General features: G+C 40.3%; 1 protein-coding gene across 2 annotated transcripts in view; it reads left to right on the top strand.

The window, feature by feature from the left end:
• furinb (furin (paired basic amino acid cleaving enzyme) b) overlaps positions 1 to 18,598 on the top strand; it is an 86,974-nt gene that overhangs the window by 29,708 nt on the left and 38,668 nt on the right. The window contains exons 1-2 of one of the 2 annotated variants that reach the window (XM_059334414.1): positions 6,403 to 6,807; positions 11,898 to 11,996. In XM_059334414.1, the coding sequence (XP_059190397.1) occupies positions 11,967 to 11,996 (30 nt within the window). In that variant the 5' untranslated portion in view covers positions 6,403 to 6,807; positions 11,898 to 11,966. Of the gene's footprint in view, positions 1 to 6,402; positions 6,808 to 11,897; positions 11,997 to 18,598 lie in introns of those variants that run through there. The other variant, XM_059334413.1, reaches the window with a different exon arrangement.

The following is an 18,598-nucleotide window of genomic DNA, read 5'->3' as shown; positions in this document are numbered from 1 at the left end:
AGAATACGTAAATTTCACGGGAGATTGACGTATATTCCAAATATGGTGAGTTTTGGATATGATAAAGCCCCCAAAAAGGCAATTCATTACCCGGGAAAATAATAATAAGAAAAAACGGACCAATTTCAATAGGGTCCTCGCACCGTTAGTGCTCGGTCCCTAATAAAATTGTATGCCTGTATTTTCTTTGCAAATACATATGTCTACTGGGTGATGAATGTATAATAAAAGGCTGAACAGGCTGACGAATAAAAATGATTTTCAGGACGGTTTATATGGTGTAAAACTCCATCTATTAAAATGACAAAAAGACTGAAGAATAGAGGGGTGCCTTGCACATAGTGCTGTTGACCCTTTCTGGGCAGACAGGCAGCAGGCTGACACCAAAATTGCATTGTGTTGCTTGATTGCCAGTGACACACCTGACCCACTGCACCTTCTGACCCATTGCAGCAGATGGCGAATCACCAAAATGCTGAACTGTGCAGGCAAACTAAAAAACATTCCTGCACCTTGGAAAAATGCTGCAAGCATAGAATCCAGAGTGAAATACATACAGCACCGTATACTGAAGATAAATATTATCATTTGTAATGCATTCACATACAGCCTGAATCTGTCAGGTTTTCTACCCAGTTTATATTGCACAGATACGAAGACATGAATGATTTTAATAAGGGTTTCAGCATGAGGAGAGGGATAAAATGTAAGCACTGAATGTGTCAGTATTAATAGATGGAACCAGAGGAAGAAGAGTCGCTGGGGGGTTAGTGAAAGACTCATAGAATAAAGGAATTAAACTGACGAGAGCTGAATGGAAATTGAAGTGGAACCTATTTACTTCAGTTCTTGAAAACTAGGGTGACGGAGCCTGACAGAGGCTGTTCTGGCACCAGGGAATTCAGCATAGGTGATGTGGAAAAGAGCAGTGGGCTGAGTTACACTCTGCAAATGAATAATCCAACAGCCTCACAGAATCCCGGCACTCTTAAGCAAGCCACCGTCTGAGGAACGAGCCGGAGGGGACAGCTGGAGGCTGGAGTCGTCTTTTTTTATTGACCTCATCGCACACGAAGAGCCGAAGACAGAGATATAGAGGTGTGAGTGAGTCGGAGAGTGCTTCTGCGTGCAGGTGTTTCTTCGTCGCTCTGTGATGTTTAAGCGAGAGCATGAGGTGATGCCTCTCTCTAGAGCTTTGTTTTTTCAGGCGGTAGGGTTGCATCCTCGTGCTGTCTGTCTGAAGGTGCTGACAGCTTCCATTTTCCTGAGCTGAGCCCTTGAAGTGAAGGGCACATACTAGGCAAAGGACGTTTCACACATTTCCTTCTGCATAGTCCATCACTGCAGCTGTATACCCACGGCGCCTCTCTCAGTGCTACTGCCTCTCCTCTTGCAACCATTGATAGATTGACTGATCTTAGTCTATGAAAAATCAATAGCACAACCCTTTGAGTGCTCTTCGTATTGATTTTTCATGGACTGTAGTTATTGTACCAACAAGTGGCAGGCTTTTACTTCCTTGGGAGAGGGTGCCCTTTCATGACTAGTGGACAACAGGTTGGAAAGTCATGTAGGAGCACAAGGGCACTATATACATAAATAAGTGAAGGAGGAGGAAGAGGAAGCCAGAGACATTGTTTGCTGCATGACAGTGCACGTTGTGTGTGCTACTCACTTTAGATCAGAATTGCTTTTAAATTTTTATGGCATGGCAATCAAGGCGACATGCCGCCTCCAGGCATAAACTAAAGGCCAACAGCGCTCAGGTTGTACTTGAACAGCACGACACCTTAGAATACTAAACACTAATTCTGCAGGAATCATATGCCTGCTCTCCTTATCTCACCCCTAAAAGGCCTTAAGATACAGTCCTTTAAGGACTGTCCAACCCTGAGGGGACCATATCCGAGCGATATTCCAGACTATCCAAACTTGATTAGTCCACAAAGGGCACTTTTAAGACCATATAGGCGAATGATATTAGAAGAACTTTGGCGTAAAAAAAGAGCCCTGTCACCACCCAACTGTCTCAGTCAAACAGTTGTTGAGTTTAAACTGTTAGATTGGACGTATTGGACAAAGCAGAGACTTGCAAGAATATTATATTATTTCCAGATATCAACGGGTCATTTAATCAATGTCATTAGACCCTCGACACATTACTCCACATGTTCTGAACATTCCCATCTTTATATTTATACTGAACTTCTATTTTTTATCTCTGAGGTGGTAATTCGGCTCCTAAAGCACTGTTTGGGGTTTTTCCTGACCAAGCAAAAATGTCTCAGCCAAAAGAAGATTGTGTTGCTTTTGTGACTGTTATTGCTTGAAAATTACTCTTACTGTTCTGGACTCACTGGGTCAGAGATATGTTGCAGCTTTCTAAACTTGGAAAGAAAATTGACTCATTGATGCTGCATTCATGTTCTCCTTGGATGGACCCATTTTATTGCTCAGAGCATGTAAACAACATAGCTAAAACCACAATATAGCTTACCTGACTTGTTTTCAGGGTTAATGCTAATAAATAACTAATCTAGGTCACCCCTGGCCTAATACTTTATTACAAATTACATGTTCAAAAATTTGCAGTAAATTGATAAAATGTTTCTTGCTGCTTACCCATTTACTTTAGTCCCCCATTATTCTGCATAATATTACATCAACTGGTGTGATACAATTATCCACAACTTTCTAAGTTACCTCCAAGAAAGTCATGAGCACATCTGTGGTAAACACAGGATTAAAAGTCAAACTCATATGAGACAGATAGGCTTAGAAATTCTTCAGTCAAGGACGGCCTTAGTATTAACAGGCAGTGCATCACTCTTTGTCTGTGTAAAAATGCATTAATAAAACATAAAACAAAAGAATACCAAACACTGCAACATACTCAATATTTCACAAGATTTCTAGTTGCCATGAGATTTGCTTCTTTTTTTTAATTCATTCTGCACCAATTTTTTGTTTTCATTTGCATAAAGCCATGCTTCATTGCCTAAGCTCTTTGCCAGATGCACTCGCCATGGTGCCATGCTTGCTTCCATTGCTTCTTTAGATCCAAAGAGCACTGATGTTGTTCTGTTGAAGATGTCTGTTTACTCTGCCCTTCTCCCAACGGCTTGAAAATTAACCCAGTTTGATCTCAATCCTTTGCTTTTCAGCTGAAGTTATTTTCATACATCATCAAGCCTTCTCCTGCTTTTCCTCGTGGCAAGTGGAAGAGGCCCCTTGTGGCCTGAGTTTCAGCAAAGATTTTGTTTGCCAATGCATCTAAACCTGTGCTAGTCTCGCCCTCATCCTTGCATGTTTTTTTTTTCTCCGCTCTGTCATTCGTTCTCTTTATTTCGTGTTTGTGAATCAGCAGAATCTATCTATAAAAGCAAGGTGTGTGTGTGTCTGATCGGACTTTTGGATTTTCACACCTGACTCATCACAACTTTAAGTCGATTTAGCCTACCTATCTTTCAGATATCTTTCAGAATTTCAGATTTAAAGTGTGCTACGAGGTTCGATTTTCCAATAATATTTGAATAGTTCAATAATCAATGTTCAATGTGTATGTGCCGGATGGTGTGCGTACCTTATGAAACGTAAGTGTTTTATGGAGTTGCAGACGTCCCACTATACGAATACATACGTCCTACGGGCACTGCACTAGTTACTTTAAAAAAAAAAGGGTTGCCTGGCTTCCCTCGCCTCATGGCTTGACAGACCATTGCTCTGTAATATCAAAGCAGGTTAACAACTGCATGATTGCTGATATTACCAATAAAAGGAGAAGCCAGCCCCACTGCTGTGCTGGAGCACTGCAAAAAATAGCAAATGGCTTCAACTCTCCCTTGACTCCATGAATATTCTCAGCTCCGGTGAAGCATAGTTAAAGTTGGGTGTTAACTAATTTGGTTAGCACATTTCTTCTACCAAGACAGGGATTTAAGACTAAAGAATCAGCCCAGTGGGATAAATCTCAAATTAAAAAGGCAAGGAGTGATCTGAAATATTTAAAAGGTCTCTCTCACACACACTCGCTCCCTAACATGCAAGGTCTCTTTTATCTGTCTCAGTCTCCCTTTCTCAGGGCCACAGCTCTGACTTTTTAGTGTGTGAGTGTGTGTTTTTGAGCACCAGCGTGTTTGTGAGTTCTCGATATGCTTGCTGCTTGTATCAGTGCCACTCTGAGCAAGGTTTGGCTGAGTAATGATGTAGCTTTACTCGGCATGCATGTGTGCATGCTTTTTTGATAAGCCCCCTCTGCCTGCTCTGTCCCCTTATCTGCTCTCTGAAAAATCACACCACAGAGATAAATTACACAAGGAATGCTGCTTTTTCAACATTTTTATGTCCACAGCAAATTCATGAGATTCGTATACTCAGGCCATTTAATTTTCTGGTCTAATCTATCTCTAAACCCATTGCGTCAAGGCAAAAGAAATATGGCGTAGATCCACCATTTTATTCATCTATAGAATCAAAGAGGGAGATACCATCATTGATTAGAATTACAAGGCGGTAGACATCTACTGTGACTGAACTGTAATATTAGCCAAAGGTCAGGCTTCAGCAGGGGCTCTCTTAGTGTCTTGCATGACGTATTACTTTTTGTGGCCATTTCTGACTTAGTTTTTCACCTTCTCCACTCATCTATTCTCCTGTGATGTATTTCTTTCTCCCGCCTCACTTTCCTTTCCCTCCTTTCTTTCATATTCCATGTGTTCTACTCTCCCAGAATAGGAATAGATCTGGACGGACACACTGTGATTTAGACTCTCTTTACCTTCAAGGTCTTTGTGCCTTTCCCACAAATGCTTTAATAACTCTTCTTTATATTTATTAAAGAAGATTAATTCAATGGCCCAAATCAGTTTTCACACCTTCCATGCTGCCTCTGTCTTCTTACTTTTCCCACTACTGGAGAAACAGTCTTCATAGGCATTTTGTAAAAATCCTTTCTATTCAGCCACATAATTAGCCAAAACCGTTTTGTGGCTCAGCTTTTCCCGAGACAACAAGTCCCCCGAGCTGGCGATGCAGACGAGGCGGGCTACATGCAGAATCAGAGCTAAGATGCAAACAAATAATTACCCTTCATTTGAAAACACTCAATTAGCCTCTATTTCAGAGTAAAATAATGACTTTCTCCTCCAAAGCAGAACCCCAGAGTTTCAGCTGTAATTTGTCCAAAAGATGGCAGCCCAGTTGCTCAGTGGAGGCAATAACAACACAACTGTTTTATTAACCGCACCATACCAACGCACATTAACACATTTGCCACATATATAAACTGTAAGCGACAGAGAAAGCAAGCGCCCATTCCTGTAGGGGTTTGTGTTGACGTGTGACTAAGCAACATAAATAAAAGGAAAGGTGACATACAAAAGGAAAAGCACAAGAGGAGAAAGGCTCGGTGGGTTGTGTGGCAATCAATGAGCTCTGCTGTGCTGCTGACATTTCTATCTCAGATGTGCAACAGAAGCTGCCTCTGAGTGCCTCTCTACTGTAGAGGAGCCGGAGAGCATTGTGTGCATTGCTGTGTGTGTCTCGCACATTTCTGTGCCCACTGTAGCTTCTTCCATCACGGTTAGCGACTGTGAATTAATGTGCTCACTGTTTAGAGGATTTACTCTTTTTGCTATGTCTCTTACCAATCATTGATGGTTGTGTTTTTCCCTGAAAGATGGCTCTGATTGACGCCAGTTCCAATAAGGTGGATTTGCCTCTGTGCACTTTTCCCAAGCTTAAGGGAATACACTTAATGCGGAAGTCTGTCACAGTCAATATCAGCGTAGTGGACCTTGCAGCTCCCATGCTGAATACTGAATATTTGTATTCAGTACTTAGCTGAATGCCTGGAAACATACACCCACAGATACACACTATATCATTGCATTAGTCGGCTGGAATCTACACTCATCCTCTCATTCTCTGCTGCCTCAATACGACCACATCTCTGAATATCGGAATTCTTTAAAGTCTCCTTGCAGAACTTCGCTGCAGTGATGAGAAAAAAACTAGATTTTTTTATGTACCTTTGTCATCGCCTATCACTCGAGACAAGCGCAGCATGTCTGGCACGAAACGAATTTCAAGCATATTTCACAACAAGAGCTGTGCATAATTTTAGAGTGAAGAGAAAACTTTCCCTCATTTCACATCAGTTTGTGACATTGGAGAGTTGCCTAAACACTTGTATGCACATACACTGCCATGTGAAATAACATTAGGTTACAGCCCAGTGAAAGCTTGCTACATTTCTGTTTTCGGCACCACTGATCTGAAGCCAATCCCCTGTGGCCAATATTGACTTAACAACTGTGGCGGGAGGTGGCCAGAGACCAAGGCAGCCACCACACAAGAGCCGAGGACAGGACACAGCAGAATATGGGATATAGCAGACACACCATGACATTACTTTCAGTCACCTTGAAGTCTAACAACCACTCTGACTGATAACGTCAGCAGATGGCTTCAATTCCCCGGTGGAGGGTAGAAAAATGTAGTGCGACCTTTGCCTTGGAACATTGCGTGGTACACCATGTCTTTAAACCTTTATTGCCCAACAGTGACTGGTAGGTAGGGAAAACAGGCAAGGCAAAGGATTAATAAAGAAGTAAAATTCAAAAGTAAAACACTGAGTGGGCTGAAGAAATGGTGAAAGAAAAAAAGGAGTGCAACTGGTTGATGCCCCTTTGATGCTTCACACAGCTCTCGGACTGATGGAAAGCTTTTGATAAGCGATCTTAACGTCAGTTGCATTCAAACTCATCCGACGTGGAGACTGTCTGTCACACACAAGTGCGCACTCTTGTAAGTTCAAAGTTGTTTAAAATTACAAGCTTGAAATACTTGACATTTACATCAGATGTACCCAATTTAGACAAATCTCTGTTCATACATAATGTCATTTTAAAAACAGTCACAGAATTTAAGTTCCTCTCTTGGCAGTATAGGGGATTTCAACAAAGAGCAGATATAAAGGAATATTTTTCTTGTTTAATGCTAATTACCATAATTGCACAGATTCAAGAGAGTTCATTGTCCACAGTTGCAGACTCACAGGAAGGGAGGGCAAGAAAGGCTATCTTACTGTGGAAGCTACAGTTAAATTATGGCTTTTGTAAAGTCTATTTGTGTTCACAAGTCTGCATTTCTGTGGGCAGTCTCTGGGTGAAATAACCCCAAAATGAAGAAACATGTTTGACTGACAGCTAGGAAGTGATTGTAAATATTTAATATGATACAGCTAATATAATGGTAATATTTATTCTAATTTTGACGTTTCTAACACAGACGCAGACTGGTTTTATTATAGAACCACAAAAAATCAGACATTTATTTTGGTTTCATAACGTCAAGAACATTTTTAATAAGTTAAAGAAAAGGATGCACATCTTCCGTGTTATCAGGGCTCATTTGCGTCAGTGAGAAGTATTTCACCAAAATGTCATCCCTCAGGCTGCTGATATCTGGTTTTACTGAAAAAGAGTTATACTCAGTAAATTCTGATCTTCAGCTAACATTAAAACACCTCCAGACCTCAGCAGAATCTCAATGGATTTTACAATGTAAAATAGAAAACAAACACTTTTAAATGTATTGGGTCACTTATGGATGGCTTTGTAGCACATGTGTTTCATAGACGGGGGGAGATGTATTATGTATTACATATTATATTACATCTTTAATACACAAAGAGCTAATTTCTCTGAATTTTACAAGGACATTTTTATTGTAGCCTGTCCTTTCACTGTCTACTGCCGTCACCACCTGAGAACATAAAAGTTTCTGAAATACTTTTTCGGATAAAGTGAAAAGAGAATGTAATGTGTTTGCAAAGGCATTTATAAGTGACCTTATTCGCTCCTTTTTATTAAACATAAATCCATCTTATTCTCTAAATTCCACCAAGATTCTGTTAGGTCTGTTATCACCTGTTGTTGGCCTGTCCTTGATTCACATATGACATGTTATTGAAGACATGTAGTGCATCATTTTTGCTGATGTCTACAGTGCTGCTTTACTTTTACTTGCGTACATGCTCCTGGAATAAGAATGCATGGGTCCTTCAGGTCCACAAAGTGCAGATTTGGATTTGGCCAGAGGGAAACCTCGAGGAAAGTCTTAAAAACATAAATTAGCCACAACTGCACTCTGTTCTCTCACAGAGGTATCAGAGGTTCATTGTCACAAATGTAGCATTCTTTTGTGTAAACATATTTAAGACATCACAGCAAGATCAAAGCATGCACTGTATACAACCCCAATTCCAAAATGAGTTGGGATGTAAAACTAAAATACTAAAAAATGCATAAAATTCAGAATGAGTGTATGTATTTACAAAAAAACCCTCAGGCATTAGATTTCCTGTCTTTGTACTGTTTTCAATTAAATGTAGGTCGTAAAGGATTTGCAAATCATTGCTTTCTGTTTTTATTATGTTTTTTTCACAGCGTCCCAACTTTTGGGGTTTGTGAAACCCTGTGCAGTAAAATGATCTTATATTAATTTATTTAGATTTGCAGTTATTTGGACTTAATTGTAAAAGGATCTACCGCTGACTGACTATCATCCAATTTAACGTCACTTCCCTTCGGAGCTGATTCAATTAGACGATCCAATTATATGATTCGTTGATCATACAAAATATTTTATCAGCAGAAAAAAAATGACATTTTGGTGCTCTTGAATGATCAACATTGAGCTTCAGAAAAAAAAAAAGAAAAGTTGTCAAATTGCAGAAAAAAATAAGGAAAACATTTTTAAAAAAATTAAAATTATAGTTAGTTGCAGCCCTACATCCCTTGTTTGGATTACTAGTTTTAGCTTTGGATTATTTTTGATCACACACAGTGCATACTTAAGTTAAAGGTTTACCTCAAGGCTACAGCAAGCTACAGACAAGACAGAAAGGGTCCGTAACAACTAAAGTAGAAACCCATTAGATATGAGTATAAAGGGCAGTATTCCTCTAAAGCAGACTCTGAGCATCGTGGCAGGCCATGTGACTAATGACCCACAGTGCTCTCAATTATTATCAGTGACGCACACACACACACACACACACACCATATGATTAATTCTGGTTCAGACTTTAAAGAGGCATGACTCAGCCACACTCATGGGCAGCTACACCAACATTTCTATCTCCATCTCAATTTCCCAAGACCCATAGACTCTTGGTCTAAATGAGGACATCAGCACTCTAGGAAATAGGTTTGTCCCACAGAAAAGCCGCCCGGTGCAGCGCAAATTAGCTTTCTGCCCTGCCGCAATCAATGTGAAAGTGGGTCTCATTAATTTCTTGGGTCACGTCCCTCATCACACCTCAATCTGGCATCATTCATAGGTTATTTCCTCTTACATGGCTTGCACGTTATTTTTCGAAGCGGGGTGTTTGTAAGGTCAGCCCCTGATTTACTGGATTTACTTACGATGTCACAAAGTCAGCAGTGTTTCCAATGGGAGTATCTTGTTACAATGATATAAATTCACCCTTCTGTCCAGTGATGGCTATATTACTTAAAGTACACTAAATTACCTATTTAGCGTTTTTATATCTGCTTTATATACCCTTGGGTTTAGCGATAAATATTAAGTAATGCCTGGCTTGAACACATAAGCTACCTTAGCCATATCTATGGAAGTTTAAATCAGTAAAGACATATTTTTTATGCTGGCATTTTTCACTGCTCTTGCCACATTTTTATTCATTTAAGAGTTGTCCTTCTGCAGAGCTGTCTCCTCGAAGAAGCAGCCATATTTTTCTTTCCCAAACATAATTGTGTGCGACCTGAACTCCTGGAAAAAAGAGATCATTTTTGCACAACGCTGTGTAATTTAAGACTGATGGTTACTCCGTCTATGTCGAAATTATCACAGCAAGAGATTTAAAATCAAGTCATAATTAAAATATCTGACAAATGAATGAAGTCAAATTGGCCAGCACGAGGCTGGCAGCTTTATATCAGTGCTGCCAGACTAGGCCTCTGAGCTCCAGCCTCCAGTCTGGTCTGCTTGTAGACAGCCAGCCTGCAGAATCAGCCTGCAGCCCCAGGAGAGCCTTCCATCCTGCTGCGTCTGCTCTTCTCCCTCCTCACACACATCCATCCTGCCTGGTCGGCCTGTCAAACCCTGCCCCCCCCCCTTGCCTCCCTCCGTCAACCCTCCCCTCCTCCTCTCTTCCTCCGCTCCACTGGGCTTGTGAAGGTGAGCCAGTCCCCAGTGGCACTACTGTACAGATTGCAATGCTTCCTCTTCAAATGGAGGCTTCTCTCCTGTGAATATCTGTGTAAAGAGTGGCTGGGCTGCTCCTCTTCTTCCTCTTCCTCCACCTTTTGTTTGGTTATTTTTGTGTTTTTTGCCGCACGCTTATCTTTGGATGTCTGTATTATTTAGTCTCTATCTTGCTCTCAGGTCAGCTGTCCTTGACCAGGACTAAGGCTGCTCCTTGTGTCACTTAAGGCTGACGAAAAGAAAGCACTCCCTGAGATTTTAGGGCACTTTGGTGACAGCTGTCACCCAATCGCTTGTCCTTAAAAGCTCTTTTATGAGCATGCTGTGTGACAGAACAATGACAGTGGCACAAGGAATGCTTCAGTCTAGCTTTGAAGTGACATTCCTCTAATGGATGTGTCTAATCATTTTTGATAGATAGTGTCCATCTGCAGTTGTGTAATGGATGTCTTTCTGTTTTGGTGTGTGTGTGTGTGTGTGTGTGTGTGTGCTCTTGTTTGACATTTTATCCAATCTGCAGAGAGCTATTAAAATGTCTAAAAATGACTAGACCTACAATTTAATCAGTATTTAGTTGAGTTGTGTATTACACTATCCCAAATGTTTTCAACAATGTTCCTAACTTAAATTCCTAACAAATCTTTAATCTTATTCAAGGTAACAGTGTGTTTCATTTTCTCGCCTGTCAATGGCCCTGACTTCAGGGAAACACCAGATGATACATCCAAGAGAAATTGTAAATCAATATAAAGTAACATAATTTTACTCAGTAACAGTAATACCACATTTACCCTGCCACCCAGCATCACGTTTTAATTCATTGCTGCCATTTTGCAACACATTAATCGATCTGAGAGCTAATTTATTGATATGATATTTCAATATATATCCATCTGTGATGTACTGCTACGGCAAGTGGCTCATGCCAGCCAAGAAGCTAATGTTTACAGTAATTTTGTAGCATCATAACAATGTATAACCTACCAAAGTTTTTTTGAGTATGTTTTCACCATGGATAACAGTGCTGGCCTACCCCATGACTGAATTCACCAACTAATGTTAGCTACAGTGGCTAGATTTCCAGTTAACTCATGCAGTGGTAAGTAAGCCAGTTAAGTTAGGTTGACTTAGAGAGCCATAGTGGACAAAATTTCAGATTTCACTCCATGTCCAGGTTCGCTTTTGTTGCTTGAGGTTATGATGCTCTGTGCAATAATTTTATCATTTTATCTAATCCTAAACATCATTCTGGGCTTTGTTCAAATCCTAAGCTAAATATCTAACATACCACTCGTTTGTGAAAATGTAATACATCATTTAAATAATGATAACAGACCCATTCTGTGAGCGTTCAACAACTCTCATGTGACTTTTACAGCACTTCTGTTGCTAATGGGAAGACTAGAGCAATATGTAATGGGTGCTAATAAAATAATGGTTTCTGCCAGCCAGTGCAGTAATAGATACTCATTTAGCTTTGGATGAGGACAGAAAATGTCAGAACATGATGTGCAAATGGATGTGTCTCTTTTCAGGTTTTTCCAAATTGAACACTGCCTGCACATCTGTTCGTGTGTTCATGAATGCACGGTGAGCACAGAGTGTTATCCGGCCATCCAGTTGCTGCAGGTGAACTCATTGCCGTTCCCTTTATGTTTGTGCAGGTTTTCGGAGATTATTATCACTTCAGGCATCACGCCGTGGAGAAGAGGGCTTTGTCTGGCCACAGGGGGATGCACATCAGACTGCAAAAAGAACCACAGGTAAGACTGTTGTCAACTCTCACACAGCTCATTGCAGAACTCTATGTTGGCAACAAAAGGCCAAAAGACAGATTGGATTACACACAGAGAGTGTGTGTATCACAAGAGAAAAGGATGCCAGTATCAATGACAGCCTTTCATCCTCTGTATTCTTTTCAGTCCACGCTGGGTCCTTCCATCTGTCCCTCTGACCCAGTCGGAGGGACTACATAGCTGCAAATATGCAAAATAATCCCACCCAAACAACACAACAGCTGGGAGTGTCTCTGTATTTGGCCTTGCTTTTACTCTTTTTATTCTTGAAAAATGATTATTTGCACCTTAATGTTAATTAAAGAGGAAAATCGGCATTCATCAGTCTTACTTCAAGAAAATTCTCCATCCGTGAATGTCATCTTTATTTGGACATCTGGTTCTGAATTTGCCCAACTACCAACTTTTTCCCTGGCATACTACAACTCTGTAGAATCTCAGCTTCTGTGTATATCAGATGTAGTTGAGTCAGCATGTAAATGCCAACGTACTGGAAAGAAGTTTTTTTTTTTCCTAACTAGGGATTACGAGACAAGCAGCCTTGCCTTGCCAGACCTATATCCATACTGTTTGCACTTTTCCTATACAAGAGAAAGGTCTGGCAGCATCCACTGACATTCTGTTGAAGGTTTTTGAAATGGAAAAAAACTGTATTGATCGTATTTCTTGAATCAAAGAGAATGAAATTCTGGTCGAATTTTGGAAGACTTGCTTTTTCAGACAGACTTTGAAAATGACAGTGGAAGCCAGAAGAGAGTGTGGAGGGCGGGCTTGTTATGTCCTGTTGTAAATCAGCCTTCACAAATAACAAGAGTTTTTTCTGTGCTTAGAAAGGCTCTTAGGCTTCTTTACATAATGAAGTTCATGCACTGGCTGGGAACAAATTTGTTGGTTCATTTTGCTCAATATTCGTTCCACTGATTACATCCACAATAAACAAATAACTCATAAGTTTTATATTCAACTACACATCAACAATTTAGTAACCCTCACATCAAACACATCAACCTGAGCAGCCTCACACTGCAGGAAACCAATCCTCAAAAAACACTAGATACAATCTTTAAAAGAAAAAAACATTCCCTTGTACATAAAAATGGTAATTAGATGGGAAATTTATACATTATTACTTTTCTGTCTTGAGAAGGCAACAGAAGATATGATAATAACAGCCCTATATGAAAAATTTAGTTTCACTTGCTATCAGAAGCTCACATTATTTGGGTTTTATGTTATCTAATCAGCAATTCACTGGAGAGATTTTGTAGGAAAGGAAGAAAACACACTTTTCAGATGAACTTTATACTTCAGTTTGTGCATTTGGGGCAATAACTGTGAGGAACATAAAGGTTAATATGGTACAGTTTTAAGTCTAAAAATGTCACAACCTTTTGCAAGCTGTGTTCATGAGCTCTGCTGTTTTTATTCACACCTGAGCTGTCGAGGGACAAAATGTGGTTTGGACCTGAGTGGGCAAAATCCCACACAGTATGCAGTAACAAAAATAGTAAATTCTCCATGAAACCTTACTGTAAATGGTTTTATTTGTTTTCTAGAAAATAATTTAGAAAATGGTTCTGGTGACAGTGAGAACTGTAGAAGAGACATTGTTGTTTTACTAGTGCAATGTTTTTTGCTTCGCTGCAAAATGCTCTTCCCCTCCGTTTCTTGTGAATCCTCAGTGGCAGGAATCATAAACCCTAGAGAAAACTATAATCTATTTGCACAGCAAGGTACAGAACCACTTGGGGGAAATATGTTTCCTTAGGATATGAATGAACTGACACTTTAAAAACGGCATCCATAATGTTGATTAGGTGTTTGACCACCAATCATGCAACATTATTTGTTTGACCAGTTAAAATAATCACTAAAAAGCTTTTCCCTTGAAGATTCTCCCTATTGATGTCAACAGAAAAGTTGTGTAACTGTCAACCCAGGCATGAGCAACAAAAAAACTGAAGATATGTGTGCATGAGTGCATTAGACAGCCTCTCTGTCAGTACGGCTGCCAGCTGACACAGCAACACGCTGCTGTCATGTTTACATTGGAAACACTGGAGGCTGCAGTGGAAATTGGTTCTATTTATAAGCATCTTAAGATGTTCCTGACTGGTGCTAAAAAGGGGGCTGTTACGAGGCAAGTACAGACATGGGCCATCTGTAGCAAGGTAGGCCTGCCAAGCAGATCCCAAGGACCACTCTCTTGCTTCTCCCGAGCCCAAGTCAAGCTGGCTGAAGAGAGGACTGATGTGGTGTGACAAGCGCTAAAGCCCCAAGACATCATTAGTGAGATATGGTGACATTCAGTAAGGCCAGTGGTGTCAGGGGTCAGGCTAAGTGGACGTTAACAAGGATCTGAGAGCATATGGGTTCAGAGGTGTCCTCCTGGGAGCTGGGAGAATACTATTGTGCTGAAAATGGTTTCAAGATATTCTTTGAGATCTCTTAAATCAGCAACAAATGAGATTTTTGTACAGGCAGTGGCAGAGAAGTCTTTCATTGTTACCAAAGATTTAATGATGTGTTATACTGGATTTTAGAGTTGTTTGCAATGGTGTTGGATAAAATCCTTAATGAACTGCTGGCGAAACTGCAGAACTAATAAGAAACAGTCAATCCAAAGTAGATGTCTTATTTAATAAGAAGCTTACAAGAAGCAGAATTAATCTGGAAGATGGAAAGCAAAATTTAGTGTGTGGCTACATTTTAGATTTACACTGTCTATGCTATTTGGCAATACCAAATGAGAAAGAAAGCATCTTGAATTTAAACCTGGAGCCCTACTGTAACAGCAGAACCAGGGAGATAAAGACATTTTTGACAGAAGAAATTCCACCTCACAGGTTCTTCTCTGTCAGTGGTTCAAGTTAACACCGTGATTGAACCCCCAGCTATTCAGGGCATCAGGTTTCTAGCTACGGTGCAACAGTTTTTCCTAAGGTTGCCTATCCACCCACACAACCAGAAACAGACCAAACCGCAGGCAAAGCATGACCACTGCCAAAAAAACACCATGGCATTAGTGAGTGGGTTTGTGTTTACATGTGTTTATTTTTGTGCATTTGTATATTCACGTGTGTGTCTGTGTGTGACCATCTGATCCCTGGAAAAGGGGAAAGAAAAGGTTCGGCTTCACCTGGCTCAAAGAAAACACATTTAAAAGGCAGTGAAAGTATAATGGTTGGATTTAGATTAGTCACTGCTAAGCTCTGAGCTTGTTAAAGTGTTTCCTCTCTGTAATCCGTCTACCGTCTCTCACATTACCTCCATTGTCTCTTTTCCTCTGCTCTGTGGTGCTAACATGCCGCTTATCACCATCCCCTTTGAATAATCACACAGTGGCAAGATGACATTGGCAGCTGCATAAGCTTTTAACATTATGCTTGCAAGGGTTGTTTGTCATCTCCTCTCCACACCCCACACCTTCTCTATGAGAGGGAGAATCGATTTGTTTTGGGGTGGCTGCTGTTGGTTTTGTACAAACCGCAGTCTGAGGCAGCTTACCGCATGCTGTGTTTCCGAGGGACCTTACTCTACGTCTTACCCTCTCTCTCTCTCTGTCTCTCTTTCACTCCCTCTCCCTCTCTCTCTCTCTCTCTCTCTCTCTTTCTCTCTGCCTGCGAGAGTGTATGTGCACTTTACTCAGCTGTTAAAGGATAAGGCTGGCAATATTCTATATTCCAGTTATTGTCAACAAATCCCATTAAAAGACCAAAACCAACAATGCATTAGTTTCTCTCAATACCCAGCTGGTCTGTGGCTCCAGCTCCACTGGTTCCTACTGAAGACGTGGTTCAGTATGAGTCACAGGAGGAGCAGAAGGAAATAATTTATTTGTCGAAGGCTATTTGCACCGGATTTGCTGCTCTAGCGAGTGTTTAAGGCAGTGCCCGCCATCACAGGTTCACGGGTTGGGAGCAATTCAACCGAAGACTGAAAGAGTGATTTGTCCCTAGCAGATTGTTTTATCTGAATCATTTGTAGAGGCCCAAAGAAATGAAATAATCTAGGAGGACTGGGCGATATATACAATTTTCCTACCAGCCAACGTTAGCCCAACAACTTTCTGATGTGTTTGTGCATGGGTGCATGCAGCACCAGCCTGCACACAGAGCAGCTGCACTCTAACCAGAGGCTTTCACTTGTACTTTTGAGGCAGACGGTTAAATTAGCAAAATAGCATTACTCAAATTGCCCGAAAAACAACTGGTTGGTGTAGCAGAAGGTTGGTGTAGCAGCAATATGTTTGGGAAATCTACAGTACCAGAACCTCACGGTGTCTACTCTTTTTTTACACAGTCCATGCTTATTCTACAGTGTCCATGTTCATCAAAATGTGTGGCTCACTGATGGGTTTTTAATAGCCTTTGGACAACAATTGAGATATATTGTACAGAGGAAACGACTATGTGAGGCTTTATACTGTCTGTAGGATAAATTCTATGTTGGTTTGATCTTTTCATGGCATTTCTTGTTAATAACAGCAAATAAAGAATATCGCCATGACTTCACTTTAACATATCATCTTTCCCCATAAACGATGGAAACAATGATTTACAGATCAAAGCAATCGCTGTCTCTCTCCCAGTCGCTCTGCATTACAAACAATACCGGCATGACTTCTCCTTAGTCATCAGACAGGAAAGCCCTCAGGACACTGTGTGAGAGATGGAACAAATTGCTCAAGCGGATCAGAGACCTAGACCACGTTGAGACCTCCGTCTTGTGTTATGATTGCTTCTTTGTGTGGTTGTGTTTGGCTACTCTTTGTCCTTGTCCCAGACCTCGGGGTGCTGTTTATGCTGTGTCTCTGTGTTCTAATTAGTTCTCCATCAGCGGCTTGGTCTTCAGAAAGATATTGATTAGACCTTGTTTTTCTCAGTCATTAAGAGTGGGTTGTCACACATACACACTTATTATATCCGCATTTTGCCATAATGAAATATATCTGATTACACTGTGTCTGTCAGTTTTCCTCAGGCGATGTTATATAAGTAAGCTGTGCACTGAATGTGCTAATGTTTAATAATTTGCATTATCTGGTAATATAAATTAAACACTGTATATTCTACAGGAGATGGCTGTATCCAGATCATGATTGTATTCATTTATCAGTTGTAATTTAGCTCTGATAATAATGTGGAGTGCAGTGGGCAGCAGTGCAGCGAGGTCAGTCGTATGCAGTTATAAATGTAATGAAATGAGATAAATGTTAATTAGTCTAGGGTCACTTGAATAAGGTTAATGGCTTCATTCTCTGAGGCAAAGTTTTCAACTAGGTTAGTAGCTCCAGCAAACACATTGTCATTCAGACCGCATGCCTTTTACAGTAAGAACATGCAATCATGGAATCAAGCAAGTAGGGAGGCCTCTCTATTCAAAATAACTCTGACAGCAACGAGTGAAAAGGAAAACGATTGAAAAGAACTTTAGTACTCAAATAACAAGCTGGACTTTGCTAATCTGTTGGGCTGGCAAATTCAAAAGTTTGATCACTTCACTTGAGTGCTCTTGACACAAAAGTGCTAAGCTTTTGTCACTTTCAGCCAAATTTCAGAAAAGGTTGTATTTATCACTGACAAGAATAATGCACAACAGCCTTAACTGCTTCAGAAGATAAGTGTTTCTTTGTAATTTTCACTCCAGTTATGCTAATTCCCTTCGCCACAGTAGTCACAGTCCAAGTTAGCTTTCTAATATATTTTCTGAAAACGTTGCTTTTTAATTTACAGCATATAGCTGCTTTAATTAGAACAAAGTGTCATGTTGCTTAAAGCTGTACCACAGGCATTCACACTAGATGGTTCTTTGGATCACACGTCTAACTTATTTATTTAAATCATTCATTCAAATACATAAAGTTCAATACAGCTCCAACTGTGGATGTATGGCAATTACTGGTTGGGTCTCAAACTGGGCAGTGGAAGTTTGATGTGTTGTCAAACCTCACAATTAACACATCAGATGTTGTTTTTTGATGTGGGAGTATTTTTAACCATTGTTTTCTTGAGGCTTTCCTGATTAAAGAAGTGTTTCAGCCATAGGCCACAGTCACACATATGACAGAGGAGATGTTCGCTGTTCAAAGTTCATCTACTGATTAACACAATGGTCCTGACACACAAACAAATTAACTCACTAAATTAAGGCTCCCACGTCTGCAAGCATTCATGTTCCCAAAGTGACTTGGAGCAAGACCACTGAGTCACTGCTACTACAAAATAGAACTCTGGGGGGGGTGAGTAAATGGGAGGCGAATATTTTTCATTTTGTGATGTGTGCACCTGGCCCTTAAAATGACCATTCGTATATACATTTCTCACCCTGGATTTTTGAAGAAAACTTTGTTTTTTTTGCATGCCTCCACAGTGAAAGTAAATGGGGGGCAATTTTAACAACAGCAAAACTATATAAAACATTTGTTTACAAACTCTCCCACAACTCATGCAGTATGATCCAAATCTAATTTAACCAGTCGAATGCTCACTACTTCAATAATTCAAGGTAACACTTGGTGACTAATTGATATACAAATGGTCATTTTAAGGGTAAAATGCTCCTTTTAA

Source organism: Centropristis striata, chromosome 6 (assembly GCF_030273125.1).
Source record: "Centropristis striata isolate RG_2023a ecotype Rhode Island chromosome 6, C.striata_1.0, whole genome shotgun sequence".
In the NCBI taxonomy this organism is placed as follows: Eukaryota; Metazoa; Chordata; class Actinopteri; order Perciformes; family Serranidae; genus Centropristis; species Centropristis striata.
The sequence above is the reverse complement of the archived record's forward strand: the minus strand, read 5'-3'. Positions and strand labels throughout refer to the sequence as shown.